The sequence below is a fragment of the Halichoeres trimaculatus genome, unplaced genomic scaffold, assembly GCF_033239565.1.
Source record: "Halichoeres trimaculatus isolate MK-OKI-2021-1 unplaced genomic scaffold, fHalTri1.1 fHalTri1_scaffold_11, whole genome shotgun sequence".
In the NCBI taxonomy this organism is placed as follows: domain Eukaryota; kingdom Metazoa; phylum Chordata; class Actinopteri; order Labriformes; family Labridae; genus Halichoeres; species Halichoeres trimaculatus.
In genome coordinates, this window is record NW_027437189.1 from 10,047,436 (window position 1) to 10,068,507 (window position 21,072).

At 39.8% G+C, this 21,072-nt stretch overlaps 1 protein-coding gene across 6 annotated transcripts in view; it reads left to right on the forward strand.

Moving 5' to 3' along the window:
* LOC141799069 (glutamate receptor-interacting protein 2-like) overlaps positions 1-20,797 on the forward strand; it is a 42,477-nt gene extending 21,680 nt beyond the window's left edge. For 4 of the 6 annotated variants that reach the window (XM_074681133.1, XM_074681135.1, XM_074681137.1 and 1 more), the window contains exons 10-24: positions 2,276-2,404; positions 2,640-2,801; positions 4,268-4,454; positions 7,177-7,322; positions 7,409-7,489; positions 7,828-7,891; positions 8,313-8,458; positions 10,617-10,761; positions 11,025-11,164; positions 11,603-11,782; positions 11,874-12,033; positions 13,355-13,469; positions 13,794-14,018; positions 16,993-17,139; positions 18,960-20,797. In XM_074681133.1, coding sequence (XP_074537234.1) covers positions 2,276-2,404; positions 2,640-2,801; positions 4,268-4,454; positions 7,177-7,322; positions 7,409-7,489; positions 7,828-7,891; positions 8,313-8,458; positions 10,617-10,761; positions 11,025-11,164; positions 11,603-11,782; positions 11,874-12,033; positions 13,355-13,469; positions 13,794-14,018; positions 16,993-17,139; positions 18,960-19,157 — 2,225 coding nt within the window. In that variant the 3' untranslated portion in view covers positions 19,158-20,797. Of the gene's footprint in view, positions 1-2,275; positions 2,405-2,639; positions 2,802-4,267; positions 4,455-7,176; positions 7,323-7,408; positions 7,490-7,827; positions 7,892-8,312; positions 8,459-10,616; positions 10,762-11,024; positions 11,165-11,602; positions 11,783-11,873; positions 12,034-12,888; positions 13,290-13,354; positions 13,470-13,793; positions 14,019-16,992; positions 17,140-18,959 lie in introns of those variants that run through there. The other 2 variants (XM_074681136.1, XM_074681139.1) reach the window with 2 other exon arrangements.
* The last annotated feature ends 275 nt before the right edge of the window (positions 20,798-21,072 follow it).

Sequence of the window (21,072 nt, forward strand, 5' to 3'; positions counted from 1 at the left end):
GGCTAATTAACCTACAAAATACAGCAAAATACTGCTGCAGCTGGTCAAGTGGGAGCTTAGTGTAATAATGCTTCAGTCACACCAAACATGTTCCTGCACAGTGAGTATTTGTGTATTGTTAATGCTTTAAGCATAGTTCGCTGATGTACATAAATGTCTGAAGTACTTCCACCCTGTATGTTAAATGAGCGTTAAAATTTCTCTAAAGTCCAAGCATTTGAATGGGTTTTGCAGTTTAAATGTAAACATTAGATTATGTTAAACTCTAGTAAAAAATATAATAAAAATCAAGTCTTTCATAGGATGTTGACCTGCACAGAAATCCTGTTGCAGATTGTGTAGAGCTTGCAGTGCAGAGTCTGGAAGTCCAGCATAGTGCCCTCAAATTATGTAACAGGACAGCTCTGCTCTGAATTATTTTACCTACAGCTGTAAGATGCCTAGCTGCCCCCCAGCTGTCTTATTCTATATGGTGTGAGTCAGCCAGTGTGTGTTTGTGTACGCTCCAGCCTCAGTCCCTCTGGGCTCTGGCTTTGGATATGCACACTGCATCTTATGCCTCTTCTGTGCACCACACACACACAGACATACACACAGATGCACTTTCTCTGTTGGAGATCATGTCTGTGCCATGTTCTATGGACCCTTTCTGGGTCAGCAGCTGCAGGGCCCCTTAACACATGAGCACAGGACGAATCATACATCATGACAAAAGAAAATAAGATTCATTTTGGGTCCTTTTGGGTCACTGGGGGATTTTTGAGGCTGTATTTTCCTTTGTCCTTTGCCTGGTTCAGTCTGCAACACATTTTTGAGAATGCCCTTACATTTACAGAGATTAATTCTCTGATAAAGCATACAAATGAGTACTGTAAAAGAGCACTTCAACAGCTTCATGTGCTTCAGTTGACTATTGATCTGTGTTGATTCAGCTTTCAGCAAAGATGTCACTTCACTCCAAAATGACAGTCATGTGCTCCATCCTCGGATTTTTCCATTTAATCATAATTCATTTCATGAACAAGGCGCCATGACGTTCCGATAAAATAAAACCATATTTTCACAGCTCCTTTTTTGCTAGGATAAGGCATGATTAAAAGATGCAATTTGTCTAATCTCCTCTGGGGATTTAATAAGACTGATATGGCCACTGAGCGATTAGGAGTTAATGTTTCTTTCCACCCGCGTAGATCCCAAAAAACATAATTTCTTGGAGAGCTTCCCCTAGGTGAGCTTAGCATAAGCTGCCAGAGCTGAGTCTTTGCAGGTTTTTGATTGAGCTTGATAGAAACCGGCTCTCTGAAAAGGGCCGCAGGGTCTCCTCTGTGTATTCTGATTACATACTGCTGCTGGATTTAACCAGGTTTCATGCATATGGCAAACCTCCCAGGCGCTACTGCAGTCAACCATGTTTCTACTAAATCCTCCATCCATGTGAGCAAGTTGTAGAAGATTAGACCCCCACAAATGAAGCAGCAAGGATTACTGTCACATGCAATACTTTGTGACGATTTCAGCTGCATGAATGTGTGAAGGAAAAGTTAATTACCAAGGTGTGTGTCATACAGGAGGTCAGTTTTTCCCTCTGAATGCATCACAGATGTTTGACCAAATGCACCTTGTCAAACAGCCTTAAAAATAGAGGACAAAATACCAAGTTTGTGCTCTCTGTGTCACTCAAAGTTTGAAAAAGTCTTCAAAGTTGTTAAAAATTCATGTGCTCATGAACAACCAGGATTAAAGCATTTCCACCAATCAGAGGCAGAGAAACACCCTCTCATCATCATCAGCAATCAAGCCGTCAGCTGTACCCAATCAAAGCCACATGCTTCACTTCCTGCTGAGTAAAAATCATGAGAACATGACGAGGGTCTGTTTTCAGATTGTTTTTGCACCTTTAGGCGCATTTAAAATGAAATTATAAAAATGTTCTCCAGTTTGCGCTCAGCTTGTTGGAAACTTGCTAATAAAAGTAAGATCTTTTTGATTATTTTAAAAAACACTTCCCCCACTTTAAATTCAGCCTGTTCAGCTCTGTTTGTCTCAGATGCTCATCAAAATACATTAAACCACAGGATTTAATCTTGTGTACCATGACGAGGAAACATTAAATATCAATTACACTGCTCTGAATTACCCCCAGGCAGTGCGCTATGTGGTACAAATATAAGCATAGAAATAAAAGGGTGATTTCATGGGTAGAATCTCGAAATATACAGAGAGAGGAGTGGATGAGGTTCACTTAATCTTCATGCTTGTCTCCATTTTGTTGCAGTTAAAGTGCAGAAGAGCAACCATCACCACTGGGACCAAAGCAGCAACTACTGCCATCCTCCACATGCCAGCCACGGCAAGACATGGAGCAGCCCGAGCCACCCACACAACCAGCAGGACCACTGCAAATGTAAGTTATCGCTTGTGACAGCACTGCTGCTGGCCAGACACCATAGAGGGAGTCTTTTCTTCTGCATGTTTGTTAAATCATTTCCAAAAGCTTTGCTCAAACACTGTAACCGCTTCTCATTCTTTTTGTGGCATGTTTCTTCCCACTGTACTCCAATACTGCTGCTATCGCTGAAAATAAAGTGTCACGGTGGTACCTGCCTTTTGAAACGCGTAGTTACTATGTCTCCTTTCAGCTCTGGTGAGTGGTGGCTTCTCCCCTTCCTCCACAGCCACCTCAGGGTTCAGCAGCCAGGGTAGCAACACCCTGCCCTGCCCCATTCCAACCATAGCCCCTAACAGTCCACGTAGCTCCACTGGCAAGAGAAGGACCAGGAAGAAGGACCACAAGAGCTCATGTAAGACAAACCTGCCTCTTGTTTTTTTTTTTTTTTATCTTTCAGTGAAATTACATATGTTTAGATCTCATTTGTTGTGCAACTTTATAAGCTTTTATTTAATCACTGGACAGAGTACTATAAATAATAAAAATAGAAACTATGCAATGTATGCTTGAGGTGCAATTTTTTTTAAAGATTGCAAACTCTATAAATCAGTCCCATTTTATATACATTAAGTGTCTCTGTTTAATTATGCACTTTAATGGCTCCACAAAAGCATAATTTCTATAATTTTTAACCAATGAAAACTAAGTCCCAATGAATTGTAAAATGGTGTAACCATAAAAGCATGACAAGTATGAAATAATTTACCCTCCAAGAAGTTGTGCAAGTTATTCATTATGAAATATCACCCATAAGTATATTAAAAATATTTAATTTATAAAAGTGGATCGGCTTGTGTTGTACTGAGCAAGGCAAAGTACTATAGACATCACCGTTTTCTCTCTATTTTTGGGTTTAAAATCATTTTAAATTATATTTTTACAGTGTATTAGACTGCTAAAATAATTTTATAGTACCAGTAATAAAGTGCTGAGTAATGTAAGTTATCTCTCTTTCATATTGGTAGTCTGTTAACAAAAAATGTTTTTAATGTTTTGGCAGTTAGAAAAATTCCCTTAATTTGTTCCAACACATGAATTAACTCAAATTTAGAGGAGGCCCAAAGTACCGTTATGTGATTATCATTTAAAAAAAATACATTAAATTAGCCTGTTGCTCACTGTAAATTCTACGTGTAACTCCTTGGTCCAATTTTAAAATCATTTAACGATTGAGTTTATAACATACACAAAGATAGCTAAGCTAAACAAAGGTATCCTGTCTTACCCGTTGTATGCTAGCGCATAATAATATTAGCATGCTAACACGCTAAATTCGAATCATGAGACTGCTAAACGTGAACATGTTAGCATATCATTCTCAGCCACGAGACATTAATACATTAGCTTGCTTCTGAAAGCTAACTGTGTTTGTGCACTGGCTTGGAGCTCCTAGCATAGCTGAAGACTGTTATTTTTTGTTGAGTTTATTTTCTTTAATGCTGATAGCATTACAGAGGAAATTTAAATCAACTTCATTGTATTTGACTGGAGGCAGAGAGCTGGTATGATTGAAACTGAAAGCTATCATAAAGCTAACGGCTCTTTTTAATGTAGGTGAACTGACCTTTTTAAACTGTTCACAGATTTGTTAAACCAACTTTCCTTCAGTTCTGCCCTCTCAGTGTGTGAACAGATTTGACTGATTCCTAATGTTAGCATGACTGTAAACTCTGAAGAGTGACTCATTCCTTTTCCACTCCTGTGTCCTCTCTGTGGGTGCATTTCTCTGCCCCTTCTCCATATTTTGTCCACCACAATCCTTCTCTTGCTCCATTTATCTGATGTGTCCCTCTCCCTCCTTACCTCTCTGTCCCACAGTGTCTCTGGCATCCAGCTCTGTTGGCCCTGGAGGGCAGATTTTCCATGTGGAAACAAGTGAGATTGTCCTGAGGGGGGATCCACTCACAGGTTTTGGGATCCAGCTGCAGGGGGGTGTCTTTGCCACAGAGACCCTGTCTGCTCCCCCTGTCATCCGCTTTATTGAGCCTGACAGTCCTGCTGAGAGGTAACTCACTGAAAGTCCTAAAAGTAAACAAATATCATGTATGTAGTCACCTACAACGCATAGGCGACTAGGCCACTGTGCTACACACTCAGCCACATTTAAAATAGCTAATAATAACCTCTTGTCTAAGTTGGTATTTCAGCTTTAAAGATGTGCTCCAGGACAGCGTTTGTCCAATTCAGTGGAGCCAAAAATCTGAATATTAAAGAAAGGGTTATGAGTAAAAAGTGCTCTTGACTAAAGTCTTTATTTGCAACAACAGTGGGATGATGCTTGGCTGATTTATTTGGTCAAGGCTGATAAATAGCGTAAAGATAATGAGCTATATAGTTTATAGGTCGTTTTCTTTAGATGATTTGTCTTCCTCAAATTTTCCAAGTGGTTTGCTTGTCTCTACCACATCCAAATGGTTTCCTAATTTGTGCGCTCTTCAGGAAGGGTGACAGATCAACCTTTGGATACAAGCGTGACTCTTGGTGATAATAAAAGAAGGCCCCCTTTTTTTATAGGTTTTATAATCTGTATCTGATTTCATCTGAAGGGGTCAAGTTTTACTCCCAGCTTAATCTTGGCAGTGTTCATTTGGCTGCTTTACAAGGAAGGTCAAGCATGAAATGTCACGAGGTCAAGAGATGTTTCCTGCGAAGGAGGACTAATGCTGAGGAGATTAGGAGGCTGAAGTGTCAAGGCACATTTTTGTCATTGTTGGTATTGAAAGTTTTGTTGCTGCCACTCAGATTGTTTGTACTCTGTCAGAGTGATTAATTTGGCCTCCGCAAATAACATTTTAACATAATACGCTGTAAACCTGCTCTGATTAGAGTTTCACAAGATTACTTTGTAGTGTTAGAGAGCTTTGAAGATAAACATTGATTTACCTTTAACAGTTGAAAGTCCCCTTTCTTGGTACGCACATAGTATTCTATTGATCTGGTTTACATGTTGCAGTCTAATTAACTCCCATCTCCGATCAAACCACCACACTGTATTTGTCCTTGTCTTATGAGATTAATGATGGTGTCTGCAGGCAGTGCGGGGTTGTCTCCCCTGGGTCCTATACCATGATTAGTCCAGGAGCAGTTCGACAGGAGTGACTCAAGTACAGCTTGCGCCTGTGATGTTAGTGTCTCAGCCTCCATGCAAGGTTAACAAGCAGCGGTTGTTGGTGAATTAATAACAGTTGACAGTGTTGCGGTGTTTGCCCTTGCAATTAGGGGTCTGATTAAATGTGTGATATTTGTGTCATTTTGTATGTACGTGTGCACGTTTTACTGAAGTGACTTTTAGCGTTCATGTCAGGTCAGTGCTCTGCATGTTTATTAAAAGCCAGGCTATGGATTCAAAGCTTAGGATGGTATTTTAAACATTTAGCTTGTGTGATGTGTGTCAGATAGCATATGCCACTCATGAGGTTGATACTAAAGAAAGAAATCAAAACTATTTTAGACACCATTGGTAGATAGGTGGTGCATTTAATGAAGATTTTAGCGCCACACTGTGCCACTGGGTGCATCGTATAAGCTGTTGGCTAATTGGAAAATCAGTTATCAATTACATCTGTGTCAAGTGCTTCACATTTTGGTTTGGGATTTTTTTGACTCTGAGGAACTGAGGGACCTAGGGTTGCAAAATTCTGGGAATTTTCAAAGTTGGAAACTTTCCATAAGACTTTCCAGAAATAGGAATTTGGAGGAATTTATATTAACTGCATTTACCTGATCATATACATGTATAAATATCAAACTTTTTTATGAGCAGACATGCATGCAAAAATGTCTAATGCAATAAACACCCTGAAAATTTCCAATTTTTGCAAGCTAAAGATTTTCTAGAAAGTTCCACTCTTATTCTGGAAGTCTAGCCTCTAAATTTTCAAATTGGCAGTTGCTCATCTGAGTTTCTCATTCCAACTACATCTTTTACACAATTAAGTGTTTACCCTAAGTGTTTACAGTGTTTTTATTGCATTAGATATTTGTGCATGCGTGTCTGCTCATAAAAAAGTTTAATATTTATACATGTATATGATCAGGTAAATGCAGTTAACATAAATTCTTCCAAATTCCTATTTCTGAAAAATCTCATGGAAAGTTTCCAACTTTGAAAATTCTCAGAAGATTTTCTAGAAACTTTCTTGAAATTTACTGGATATTTTCCACCCTTTTACAAACCCAGTGGGACCTTAAATTTGATGTATTGTTTCTAAATTCTGTCTATTGATTTGTATTTAATATTGTAGTATTATTGTTATATGCTTACCTTATCCAGGTGTTGCATTTATGTGACGACTGCTGAACATTTTTTTTTTTCTAATACATTGTCAGATGTTTCTTTTTCTAACCCAAGTCATTCGTTACAAGGTTTGTAACAAAAATATAAGCAGAACGCAATATTACCACAGTTATGTGAATAGTGTAAGCATTAGTTAGGCATACCAAGTGAACCTGAAATTAATGATGCATTTACAGTTTGATTTTTTTCTATGAAAGAATCCCTGAATAAACAAAGTCATTATAACAGCATCGATATTGTATCAACATTTAGTATTGCTGTAGTAGGGCTTGTAAATTCTGTTTGATCAGAACCAATGAACTGTGTTGGAATTGATAGTTTTTCTCATTTTCAATTGCATGAACTATTGCAGCAGGAATGCTGTTCACTAAGTCAATCCTGTAACTGTCACTTATTACTTTTTGTGTGTGCTTTTATCTTCTGTCTGAAGGTGTGGGCTGCTGCAGGTCGGAGACAGACTCCTGTCCATTAATGGAATCCCAGCAGAAGAAGGCACCTTGGAAGAAGCCCACCAGCTGCTCAGAGACTCGGCTCTGGCTAATAAAGTCACAGTGGAGGTCGAGTTTGACGTTGCAGGTATCCAATTACCCTCTTATTCTTATTTGTGTATGTTTGTGTTTTATGATTTACTCACATTTACTTTTATCTTTTATCCAAAACAGAGTCAGTGGTCCCTAGCAGTGGCACCTTCCACGTCAAACTACCAAAGAGGAGAGGAGTAGAGCTGGGCATCACCATCAGTGGTGAGTTTGGTCACATACAGCAGGGGGCGGTGTTGCTACACAAAGTCTACAAATTGTAAATCTCCTTTGAATTGATGTTCTGTGATCCATAAAACTCAGGCTTGCAAAACAATGAGTGCACATACCTCATTACCTCTGAATAGTACTGGCCTGTACCAGCATTCATTACCCTTATTCCCTCTAACTAACTCTAAAAAAAGCCCAAGCAGGGAGCTGGGTTTGATAAGTGAGGCCAAAGATGGGGAATGTCATTGATTTGAATGTTGAGATCTAACTGTTTTGTTCTCATAATGAAAATAATTCTGAGATGCAAAATAATGTTTTTCTTCTTTTACCAGCGAGTAAGAAACCTGGCAAGCCGCTCATCATCTCTGACATTCGGAAAGGGAGCATAGCACACAGGTACGTCTTATGGTCAGACATCACTTACAATATTTTTAAAATAAATGCTTAAGTGCTGACATAGAGGTTAAGTTTAGGTCATTATTCAAAAACATCTCAACTCTTTGCAGATCAGGATGAACTTTATTTAGTTGAGACTAACGTTGGATTGTTAAGGAACAAAATAAAATTGTTAAGTGAACCCGCTGTGTAATATGAGCCTAATTGGATTGACTATCAAAACTGGATCAGTAGGACAGTGCAGACACATTTCAGAAAGGCTCAGTGTTGATTAGGTTGAAGGCGAGGTTAGGGTCACTCCAAAGTATCCCACAGAGACACGGGGCTAATAGGATTCTCATATTGAGTCAGGAGGAAGCAGCACAGGCCCTGCACGGCCCCAGTTAACAGTTTCGGCTCTTTTCTCTTTTTTTTCCGGCAGAACAGGCACTCTGGAGCCTGGAGACCGGCTGCTCGCCATAGACAGCGTGCGGCTGGAGAACTGCACCATGGAGGACGCCATGCATGTCCTAGATCAGAGTGAGGATATGGTCAAACTGAGAATCCAGAAAGACGAGGACAACATTGGTACATGAATCCCTTTAAACACCAAACACCTACATTAGGCTGAAACATAAAGGCTTTCTTTTCTGAGCCCTTACAGATAGAAGTTTTTAGTAGAGTGCTTCTTTTAATGGCACTTAATCAGAAGGGTGAGTTCCCCTCTTAAACGTCTCTCATGATTAATTTAGATAGCCATTAAAGCCTCAAGATGTAAAATTAAATTATGTTTATCTCTGGTTCAATTCTAGTTTTTGCAAATTGAAATATAAGTGGAGGAAAGATCTAAAAATACAGTCAACATTGTGCAGCTGAGCTTGGTTTTCTTTATCATCTCAGATCTTATGATCCAACAGATTTATCTTTTTTCTTTTGTGTAGTGTTCTAAACAGTCTATAGTTTTTTAAATAACAATGTCAAAAATTCACAGTTGTCTTGTTTTGTAAAAAAAAAAAAAAAAAAAAAGATCCTAAACTTTGCAAATATTAAAAATTAATTTCACATTGAAAGTAATAATGTAACGACTTGTAAATATATATATAAAAAAAAACAAATTCAGTCATTTTCCTGAAAGAGTTCTTTCAGTTTTGACATTTTCTGAACATTTTACTTTGGGATGCACAGATCCAGCTTTTCTGGTCCCGATACCAATACCTGGGCTTTGGGTATTGACCGATACCAATCCTGACGCGATTCCAGTGTGGATCGGCCCTGATACCAGGATCGGATCGACGCATCTCTAATTTTGTTATAAACACTGTTGCATTTTTACCTAAAGCTTCAGTGAAGACTTTTTGCCAGGTCATGAAACTGACTGAAATGTCTCTCTGTGACTTATGAAACTAACCAGAGACCATTAATGATAACAACAACAATTCATTTATGTTAAGTTTTCATGCCTTTAAACTGAAACCAACAAAAAGTTTCTCACATGAGTTTTAAAGGCCCCATATTATGCTCCTTTTCTGCAGTTAAATATGGATCATTGATGTCTTCATGAAATGGTAGTAACATGTTTTGGTCCAAAATGCTAATAAATCAAGCACAGCAGCATTGTTTCCAGGCTCTCATAGCCCCTCTGTTCAGAACGCTCTGATTTAGTGACCATCATATGCAAACGAGCCACCGCTGATACCGACCCGCTCTTCCGCGTCACTGAGAGCGGCGCCACGAGCTCAGAGTGCACAATGTTTAGAAAACAGCGAAGCTCATTAACTGTAACATTACATGCTAAAACAACAGGCTAACCACAGCTAAAGTTAGCATCCTGAAGCTAACAAGGCTATCCCCAAAATCCAAACAGCTCGTTTTAGGTCAGGATTTTACATTCACAAACACTACTAAGTACAGGTTTTGTCATTAAATATCACATTTTGTGGGCTGGGAGGAAAGCCAAAGACCCACAAATTTCACTTAAAGGCTTAATAAAGTGATTTTTGCATAATATGGGACCTTTAAGTGATCATGTAACACTTTGGGGTACGTGATGAGGGTGCAGTCAAAGAAAGTTAGAGTCAGTGGCTATTCATTAGACTGACAGCAGTGTTATGTGAGCCTGTCAGTCAACCCTGACACATACATCAGGGATCAGCATGTGGAAAGTGTAGAGGCCCACAGTTTAAGTTTTGACATTGAAGCCTGGGTTATACCTAATATACCTGTAGCTTCACTAGTATGGGACACTACAGCTTTAAGAGAAGCCGGGGTGTCACTTGTAGATGAATATCCCACACTTTCCTACTCTCACTTGCAGAGTCTACAACTGTATATAAATGTATTAGAGGATCAAAACAACATTTGGAATCACCACTGTGAGACAAAATACAAAGGAAAGGAAGCAACAGATCTCTTTTTTTCTAAAAACTTTTTGCTATGTTTAGTCATATCCTCAAAGGCTTTGAAGTCAAGGGTTTTGAACTTTTCAGCCCACAACCCCAAGAATAGCTGGGCTGAAGACTGACGACCCCCTAACGTGGGAATTCACCAAAAGCAGAAAAAATGAACAAAAATAGGGCCTAAGATGCTTCATTTGGCCAAGCAGTTATGTTTTTTCAATCAAAGTAAACCCCTATTTTTGTTTATTCTTGCAAAAATTGATTAAATATTCAATATTTCCCTTTCAAGCTGTTTTGAATTTCTATATAAACTTATGTGAGATATCTGCTGTTCCCTCCCATTGCTGCAGATGAGTTGGAGATGTCGGGCTCCATAATCTACACAGTTGAGCTGAAGCGATATAACGGACCCCTGGGCATCACCATTTCAGGAACAGAGGAGCCCTTTGACCCCATCGTCATTTCTGGCCTCACCAAGAAAGGCTTGGCAGAGAGGTGAGGAGGGGAGAAGTGGGTCAAAATAGTTATTTGAGGTGATGATGACACCTTCATACCTGAGGTTAGAGTGACTCATATTTATTTTCTCCAAATGAAACAGCATGAAACAATGGCTGTCTGCTCTTTGTCTGTGACAAGAAGCCTCTTTGTTTTGCGTTTCAGTCGGCGCACTGGCAGCCTGACAGTTGCCCCGGTCAGCGTGTCGGTACTGTCTGGTATAATCTGGTGTCTCTGTCTCCTTTGCTCTCCTAACCCTGCAGGACCGGGGCCATCCACATAGGGGACAGAGTCCTGGCCATCAATGGGGTCAGTCTGAAAGGAAAACCACTGAGCGAGGCCATACACCTTCTGCAGATGGCCGGGGAATCGGTCACCCTTAAAATCAAAAAGCAGGCCGACCGTACGTTTTCTTCTTCCTTAACTCATCATTCATCTTCTCTAAGTTTTTGCTTTTTATTGCTTGTAGTGCAAAAATGATCTGAACAATGTCAAATGAATGAGAATTCTCTGCGGTATTTTCGAACACAATCACATTTAAGTCTTTTAATGTGGCTGGAAAGCTTTTTTCCTGGTAATAAGTTGAAGACATTTGTTCCTGTATTCTTGGCCCTATATTTAGCTTTGTATCTATATCAATCGCTTCAGGTATTATGTGTTTTCATTTGTCCTGCATTCCTTTTATTCCAGATTTAAGCAGTAAAAGAGTTTCTCATGCCCCATATTACCTGATTTAAGACTCAAAGGCATCCATTCAGTTTTTTTTTAATTTAGTCGAAAATAACAAAGAACATGTTTTTAATCTTTATTTTTGTTTCTTTAACTTGCTGTTCTTTCCCAGGCTCTGACAGACGCCACTTTGTGGACAGAGAAGCAGCATTTTTAAGCGACACAGAAGACGATCTGACGGACTTCCCCAAAACCAGTAAACACTCAGAGATTTATGCCACTGTGCCCAGTATAGACTCTGCAATGAGCTCCTGGGATAGCTCAGGGTTCGATGCAGGCTACAGCAGCCAAGGTGAGTCCTAAAGTGAGCACTCGCTGTCCAAAAATCACATGCTTTGACTCCTTGCATAAATGCAGTGAGTGGATTTTCCTCATCTTATCAGGGACGTATCTTCACAAAGCATCTGATATTCTGCTCAATCCGAGTGAGTGGCGTCGCACTCAGCACAGGAGCCAAACCAGTTCTAGTTCTGCAGGCCTTCTCCACCACTCGTCACTGTATGACGGGCGGTTTAGCGAAGATGAGTGGGATAAGATACCTGGGTAAGTGCACAGACATGCAAACCCCTGTCTGTCAACTTGTTTCATCTCTGTGCAGCTTTAAGTCTCTATTTATTTTCCATAATAAAGAGCTTTATGTAGTTAAAAACAGAGGTGGACAGTCAGTCACTTTTTTCCATAACTGTTCATGAGTTGTGTTCTAAATGTGGGGATTATTTGGTTGACCTCTTATGACCTCTAAAAGATGTCCATGTAACCTATCAGGGGGCTAAACCCCAAAGTTTTTCATTTACACTCCTAAATTTGTCTTGAGTACTCTAATTTAAAAATTTCAATCTGCTCTTTGACTTGATAATGTATGTGTGTACTTTCCCACCTTTTTTCCACCTCTGCATATAAATGAAAGCTTTTGTGATTTGCTTTTCCCCTCCTTGAATTCACTGACAAATACTATGATGGAGGATTAGGGCCACAGGAAATAAACATTTCAAAGTAATTTTTTGAGAACAAGGTATTACGGGAATAGACTCAAAAAATTAAAGTTGTGGTATTATGATAAAGTCCTGGAGCAGCTTGTGCCTTTTTCTGTAATCATCCTCCGTTATTACATTTAACTTCACAGGATGATCCAAGTCCTTATTTGGGGGCAGGAGGCAGGCTGTTGGTTTGATGCAGACTTCCTTCTCATAAAATTAAATCTTTATTCTCATCAGATTACTGTTTGATTGGCAAAATCTTCATTTTTGTCTTGTTTCGCTTTGGTCTGATATCATTGTGGCCCTTGTCCTCCATCGTACAAATACAAACTGTAGTGTCTGAGTTATTTCCTCTCCATTCTGTGTTGTATGCTTTCCTGTTTTTTGCTTTTCCAAACTGTCCTTTTCTCTTCTTTCTCAGGTATTCACTGTCTCATCTGCTTTACTAACTGCCCACGAGCTCTTTGGTGTTTCACATAGATGCATCTTTTTTGTGTCACCCCTCCTTGTCCACAACAAACAAACGTTTCCCCTGAAAGCATCCAAAGCGCCCAAGGATACATCAGCCTTATGTGTCTCTTCACTCTTCTTTTTTTGTTTTAACCGAACTTTGTGTCACATGATTTCAGTACCCTGCTCCTTTTTGCGTGACATTACTTTTTTTCACGATTGAACTCCTTTAAAGGCTCTGTCTAATCTAGTGGACTTCTCAGCAAATGAGCTGCCTCAAGAGAATTTAAAAATAAAGTCCTGAATGAGGTCCTGAGAGATTTTCCAAGAGGGATTCTCCAGCACGCAGAACCCAAAAAACCTGCTTTTCCCATGCTGCACCAGCGGTGGCGAGATCGCAGGGCTGCTCTCATGTTCTGGTTCCTGCGTTGTCATAGATTCGTCAGCCCCCCTCGCTGCCATGGCACCATGAACCAAGAAGACAGCTTTTGGTCGCAGGCTCTGCAGGACCTTGAGACCTGCGGACAGTCTGAAATTCTCAGGGAGCTTGAGGTAGGCCTCATCTCACCCCACACCCCTCCTCCTCTTCCTCCTTCTGCTTCTGTTTGGTCTTCTCCTCCATCTGCTCAGCCCTGCTCATGTATTCATAGACTAGTGTCAGCCTAAATGAACATGCCAGATGAAGCATTATGATAATCACTGGAGTGTAATCTGTTATTAAATCTGACAAGACAGACCAGGCACCTGCTGTCATACTGACCCAGGGAGGCTTTTCCAGGCTCCGTGCACACTCATGATAGATTATACCTGCATGTGTATGCCTCTTTTATTTTTATATAAAACTCTAATAACTCTTCTTATTTCATGCTCTTTCAGGCATCCATGACAGGTAGCGCTCTCAGTCTGTATTTAGAGGAGACCAAGACCAACGATGACTCAATGTTTCAATCTGACATTAGTCCCATTAAGAGGGAGGGAGTCCATTTAGAGTCTAAGGCCCAAACCAACCTGAACATGTCAGCTGGAGCCAGAGACTCAACATCCAGAGGCAAAGGGGACCCCACTGACATCCTGTCCTCCACCACTCTGGCACTGCATAAGGTAGCTCTTTGAAAGCGACATCACAAGTCTTTCATAGGACAAAATTTTCTCTACAAAATGAAAAAAAAATGAGCCAACAATTCACAAACTAGAAAAGAAATGAAAATACTTTATTTATCCCTGAGGAGAAATTCAGGAGTCACAGCAGCAATCAACAAGCCAAAAGCAAGAAAGTGTATAGAAAGTGCAAAAAGGTCCATAAGAAAACAGATGATGACAGCTTGTCCATCATTCTCCAGTTCAGCCAGTCTCCACCTCCATAGGGTCCAGGACTGAGCTTCTTCAGCAGTCTGTTCAGTCTCTGTCTCCTAGATCCTGTCTGCTCACAGCAGGTGAAGCTCTTCCAATGTGGTGTTAATGTCCAGTGTTAGCTCTGTTGGCCATGTCTGTGAACAGCATGATGCTACTCTGCCTTCTGGTATTCCCTCTGTTGCTGGGTTAGCATGGCTAGCTTGTATTGGAGGTAGATCTTACGTTCTCAATAAAGATGGATGGAAGGACAGGTGGATGTTGTCACTTCTTAGCTCACACCTGAGAACCAGCACGTTGTCCTCACCTCCTTCTCCTCACCTGGGGAAACATCAGGCCTTGCACCAGTTAGCATTGACATGCTACAGGCTGCTAACGGCTGATTTTACATGTAAACAATGCAGCCATGGTTACATGTAGGATCTCCAGACTAACACAGGGGAAAAAATAGTAAAAAAATATCACTGAAGACAAAACCAGTTTGGTGTCCACAACCAACAAATGAACCATACAACGTAATGACCCACCCCAAAACTATTTTTTTACCAAATTTAGTTAGTAATTTCTAATTAGCAGTCACAAGTAAAACATTAGCTGTGTCCCCATGTAGAGCCTTTTTTGTCTTTGATGCGCTGAGCCTATATAGCTCATGTAGACCAGTCAGATCACACTGGTCTGGAGATGTTTTGGTTGATATTCACGTCACCATCTATTCCGGTATCAAACAGTCCAGAACGTATTGCCTGGCAACTGATATATAGCTGGCTACTGTGTTGTCCCCTAATTGTACAGCTAAATACTAGATACTAATTTAGTACCTGGTGTTTAACCATTTTGTTTGGATTTGTTGGGCAACGGCGGATGCTAACATCGCTGTTTTCTTGGTGCCTTATAAGTCAACACAAAGTAATACAGGAACTAAGCAGTGACTATTTTCTATTAAGAAAGGCCATAGAACTTTTGTGGCACAAACCATTTTAATTTTATACCCCCTCTTCTTCTTCATGTCACATTTCATTTCTATTATAACGGGGCATTGACAAGCTGGCTACTTCCACCGTTCACCTGTACTTCCCACCGTCTTTAATGTCTTGGAAGGGATGAAACTTAAATGTAATTTCCTCCTCAGTATCAATAAAGTATTTCTGATTCAGAATTTGTCAGAAACTGTCAATTTCAGAATTTTTAAGAAGAGGTAGTGTGTAAAAGACCTCTAAAATTCACTTATAAGCATAAAGTAAGTGATGAAGCTAGGAGCTAGTTCCGTCATCCAGTTTTCAGCTGGGTGTATGTTTGATGTAAGTGATTTCCTATGAGTGAGGTACAGTCCTTCCCCCGATTTCAGATTTATAAGTTTCACCTCAGACCTGAAGCCTTCTGTGTTGTCTAGGAACAACTTCAGCATTTGCTTGCATTTTGCCTGTGTTAGACGAACGGTTGTGACTGAATCAGGTCGAATGCAAATCTGTTTGAAGGGGAGGGGGTATCAGATGCCTCTGCCAGAGCAAATAAGACATGAGCTGGGCGATTTGCTCTCATTTATAACCTATCCCAGAACTAAATTACACTTACAAATCACACACAGGATTAACCTAGGCAACCTCTATGTGTAAAATACTTGACCTCTCCTATTGAACTTTTATTGTGACATTTCTGGGCTAAATGATTTCACCAGGCAAATTTGACTGAAAGAGTTGACGCTGAGCTTCACTCACAGTTGGATAAACTTTGTACAAACAACCGTGTCCTGAGAGAATCTGCACAGCACGAGGTTTATACCTGCTCGACTCCTTGACTCCACTCATCATGCCTGTCAGAACGGTATAACTGGACCCAGCGGACTTGGCCAGTCCGGACTTGCAGCGTGTGAATGACAAACACACACAGCACTCATTAAATATTTCCGTAGCAGCTGCACATGCTGTGACTCCAGACTGAGCCTGAGTGATCTCTGAGACGTCTTGTTTAGAGTCATCAGTGCATGTAGCGGCTCTGTGTTTGTAGTGGGGAAACTGGGTGCAGCAGGAGAAAGTTGGATGCTGTTAGGAACTGTTCTTTAGATCCTCATCACTGTCCCTCATTGTGGAAATAAAAAATGTTTGCAGTAGACACACCTTTTATCTTGGAAAGTCATCTAAAATCCCACATTAAAGCTGTTTCTTGTTATGGTTAAACCTGCTGACCTCATTATAGAAAGAGTTTGAGTCCAAAGAGAAAACAGGACATGAAGGCATGTGGTCATGAAAACCTCACCTGCTCAGGTCAGACACAGAGAAGACAAATGTCGATTGTAGATGTCAAGCAGCGATCTCAGGTCTATGTAAACAAAGCTTTTGCAGAAGTGCTAAAAACCACCCAAGAGTTCGCTTGAGGCTTTCAGCCAAACCACCAAAAAACAATTTTTTTCATCACCCATTATTTCCAGGGGCATCACACTTAAACATTTTGCCTAAATAGGGAAATGGCTGTTATAAGTCACAGGCAGGCAGCCTGTATCTCTCTGCAAGGAGACAAAAGTCCCGCCTCTTTACCTCATCCTAACTTGTGCAAAGCTAGGTTGAGTTTAGCATTTCCAATGTGGCCTCCTCCAGCGATAGGCTTTAAAACTCTGCATCAGAAATACATAGGTGACATCACTGAGACTACATCTACATATTATACAGTCTATGGTCTGAATGTAAACTGTGCCGATCAGTCTAACTCTTTGTTTCCATTTCGTTTGCAGGTGACTATCAGGAAGGACATGGAGAGCCATGATTTTGGTTTTAGTGTATCTGATGGACTTCTGGAAAAAGGGGTTTATGTCAACATGATCCGTCCTGATGGCCCAGCTGACCAGGCTGGGTTAAAACCTTTTGATCGCATTCTTCAGGTAATGTTTGTTTTAATGCATAAAGAAAAAAAAAACAAAAAAGAATTGGGACAGTTTGATGAATTAACTTGTTAAAGTCTGGTGAAGAGTGGGAGAAGGTTAATGTCTGTGTACACTCAAAATGAAACCAAAGCCTATTTGCCGATTAGAGTCAAGTAGACCTGGAGCAAGAGGAGTAGTCCTCTGTTCCAATGGAAAAGGAACGTTCGTCTTATGTAATGAAGCACAGCCAGGAAGGGTGTATTTCAGCAAATCACAGCACATTTCAGATGTTACCTGTCTGAAATGCCCCATGTGTCTCATCCAGCTTTAAAGGTAAAAGTGCTGCCATGCTGCACCCTTTCTTAAAGCATATCCCAAACAAGGATATGAAATAACAACACTGGGTGGTCTTACAAAACGTGTCCAAATTTTTGAACAGCTACATTTCTGAATCTGAAACTGCTCACGGTTTTACAAATAGCACAACATCCCTATGAGATATTCACAAGATACTCACAATACACTCAGAAGTCTGAAATGATGATGACACACTTTTTATGTAATTGATTGTGTTTTTATGGAACTATACTTTCACTATGTAAGGTGGCCTTGAGTGTCGTGAAAATAGAAATAAAGTGTATTATTATGAGGATTAACTGGTTCATCAGTTGTTGGAGGTGCAGGCCTCAAACACCAAGGTCTACCCAAAGCTCTAGCAGGGAAAGAGATGGTGGTTTAAGCAAAGCATTTCAGAGGCTGAAATAAGAGGTTTATTTTAAAAACACCAGGGTGATTAAAAAAATTTGAGCTGTAAATCATGTTTAGCTACCTGAGGGACAGTATAAAGCATCGGAAAGTACAAAGAAGGTGTATCCTCCTAGAGCTAGCAAAGGAACTGTCTTTGCAGTGGCTTCTTGTTGCAAGACATTAATAAACAACAAAAAAATTAAGAGCTGAGTGATATTATCAATATATGTCATATATATGTGACAACTTGTGTCAAGTATTCGTTCAAATATTTTTCAAATTGAAATGTACGCTTTTTAATTTTTTCAGATTTTTGAAAAAACAAAACTGTTTGAAAATTTACCAAATTTTTTAAAATACAAAATTGTTTGAAATTTTTCCAAATTTCAGAAAATATAAAACTGTTTGAAAATTTTCCAAATTTTTGAAATTTCAAATACTTTTGGTAAATTTTTGAAAAGTCAAAAAATGCCATGTTGACATTTTTGCATATTTTTGATTTTTTGGTGGAATTTTTTTTGTATTTTTTGAAAATTTTAGTTTTTTTACTTATTATTTAGCAAATAAGAAAAAATATATACATTTTTGTTAAACTTTTGGATTTTGGGGCAGGGGGATTTTACAAATTTTAAAAATTAAAGATCCAAGACATATTAACAATTTAAGTAATTACAAAACAACTTCTCGTTTATATGATTATTCACTGGATTTCAACTATGCAGAAGTTGATACACTTCTTGGTTTTATTGTGAAGATAAAGCAGATTTTCTGGCTCCTGAATGACTTTAATACAGGTGAGATGAGGAAAAAATAGCTCCAATCAAAGTGAAGGTTACAGACTTCTGGTCTATGGAGACTTAAGAAAAGCACATGCCAGATACATGAAATTTACTTTTTTATTCTTTTTTTTTAATTCAAGGTTATAAAGTCCCAAGAGTTTTTCCAGAAAGAAAAAATAAAATCTTGTATCTCAACAGTTGTTTTCAGTTTTACTGCCGTTATGTTATTTTATTACTCTTAATTAATCTTTTCGTCAAATCTTGTTGAAATATAATTGATTGACTGGATTCTGTCTGTTTTTTTTTTTTCAGGTAAATCGTGTTCGGACCAGGGACTTAGACTGTTGTTTGACTGTGCCCTTAATTATTGAGGCAGGAGACAGCCTGGACTTGGTCATTAGCAGGAATCCTCTGGCAGCAGCAGACAACGGGCTGCCCAACGACTGTGACGATCCCTTGAACTCGCTGTTCTGCTTTCCGGAGCGCAGGACCAACACAATCGCCCTGTGACCACAAAGAAAGGCCAACACTAGCTTTAAAACACTGAAGAGCTGGGACCCCCCCACACATACATACACACACACATGCACACACATCCTTCATGCATGGTTAGGTTTGTCACATTGTACTTCTCACACAGACCTTCACACTCATGTCCAGCACGCGGAGCATCCAGGAACAGGCGCCTGAAAGCACCTCTCACTCAAAGTTACGTGTTCACGTGTTCACGATTGCCGGTTTTAGTCACTGTGTCCACATGATGCGTTTCAAAAGGAGGCTCTGGACTTCAGGGCAGCCCCTACCCCTCACCCACCTCTTCCGACTCCAGAGGCAAAGCCACATGCAGGGTTATATAAGAGTGGAGTCATAGCTTCTGACTGAGCCAGGATGTCAACACACATGCCTCAGCTCTGGAGTCTAATGCTGCACGCACTCACTGCATACATTCACTATCTTTTGCTTTTATAAGCTTCATGTTCCCTTTGACAGAATGTTCTCTTGTTTTTGCACACAGCACACACACACGTATGCATTGCTTTACACTCACATGAAACAAACGTTCTCACAGGGTGTTAATGGACTCAAGGTTTAAGCCACATTGTGCATGTATGAGTTATTATTCCAGCCAGGGTTTGGCCCACTGCCCATCTTTCCAACTCTCCTCCGCGCTGGCTGCCCTGGAGTGGGGACAGAGCTTCCAAATAGATAGAATCTGCTACTTGCCAAGTATAATTAGCTATATTTTAAGGCCCCTTATATTTAAAATTGCCCCGTTTTTTTTTAGATTTTCACAAAGATGCTAATTAAGGTTTATATCCTTCATGCATTTCTTTCCTCAAATCTGGAATTTCACATCACATATTTGTTAGGATTGTTTTTAAGTTCAAACCACTGCACAAATCAGGGTCTCCATGTTGCATTGCACCAAAATAACTTTCTTTGTAGTTTGTTGTATATCACTGACACTTCCCCAAACAAATCACATCCTTCCTCGATTAAAGGATGAAATGCCCTTCGCCTCATCCATGGTGTTCCTGTCTGCAGCAGCTGTTTTCTTTCCATCTCTGAGCATGTTGAGCGTGCATTCAGGTTCCCCCAAGCAAGTAGCTCTTACTTCAAATGATACATTAATTAACCTCTGTTAGCTCCTGCAGAGTCAGTTTTTATCAGAAGATGTTGTTTTTATGAAGCTGTTTTCTCACTGCCTCTGAAAAAGGTTTTTATCCCACGTGTCGGCAGATGTGAAGTCTTAGAGGAGCCTCAGAGACTGATTATCCTTGGGACAGGACCCTATTTTTTAAAATCTGTTTGCGACTTATGTCCAATGTTTAATGTCATGTTGTATACAGAGGCCTATTTTTAAGGTTTTGTATTAATTTTCTGTATTGTACCTTACATTTAACTCTATAATGTATTATGGTATGCAGTGCTTTATTTTTACTTTCCAGTAAACGCACATACAGTATGGTCATTTCTGTGAGCTGTGGTACTGAATTTGACTGTACAAATTTTGGTTAATTTCCACATCTACCCTGAACATGACAGGAACTGTTTTAAAGGAACTTGAAAGATATATTGAATATTATTTTATTTTTGTTATTTAATTTAACATAGAAATGTATTTCTTTTTATGAGAATAAAGTTGCCAAACCGTTTTGGATTTTCGCTCTGATTGATTTCAAGTGCATCCAGTTTTACTCTCTCAGCCCCTCACTTACTCCTCAGGCACTACTACTGATCGTCACGGTGATATGGATTCAAGTGTGTGCAGCTTCAGTGCCTCAAAGGCTTTGGACAGACAGGACACAAGTGACATGCCCAAATAAGCCAGTCACATCTTTGTGGGTGAAATGTCAACGCAGTTACCACATGCTCCTGTGTTTGATTGATGCTGGGAAGGATCCCCTAAAACATTTAGGACAAG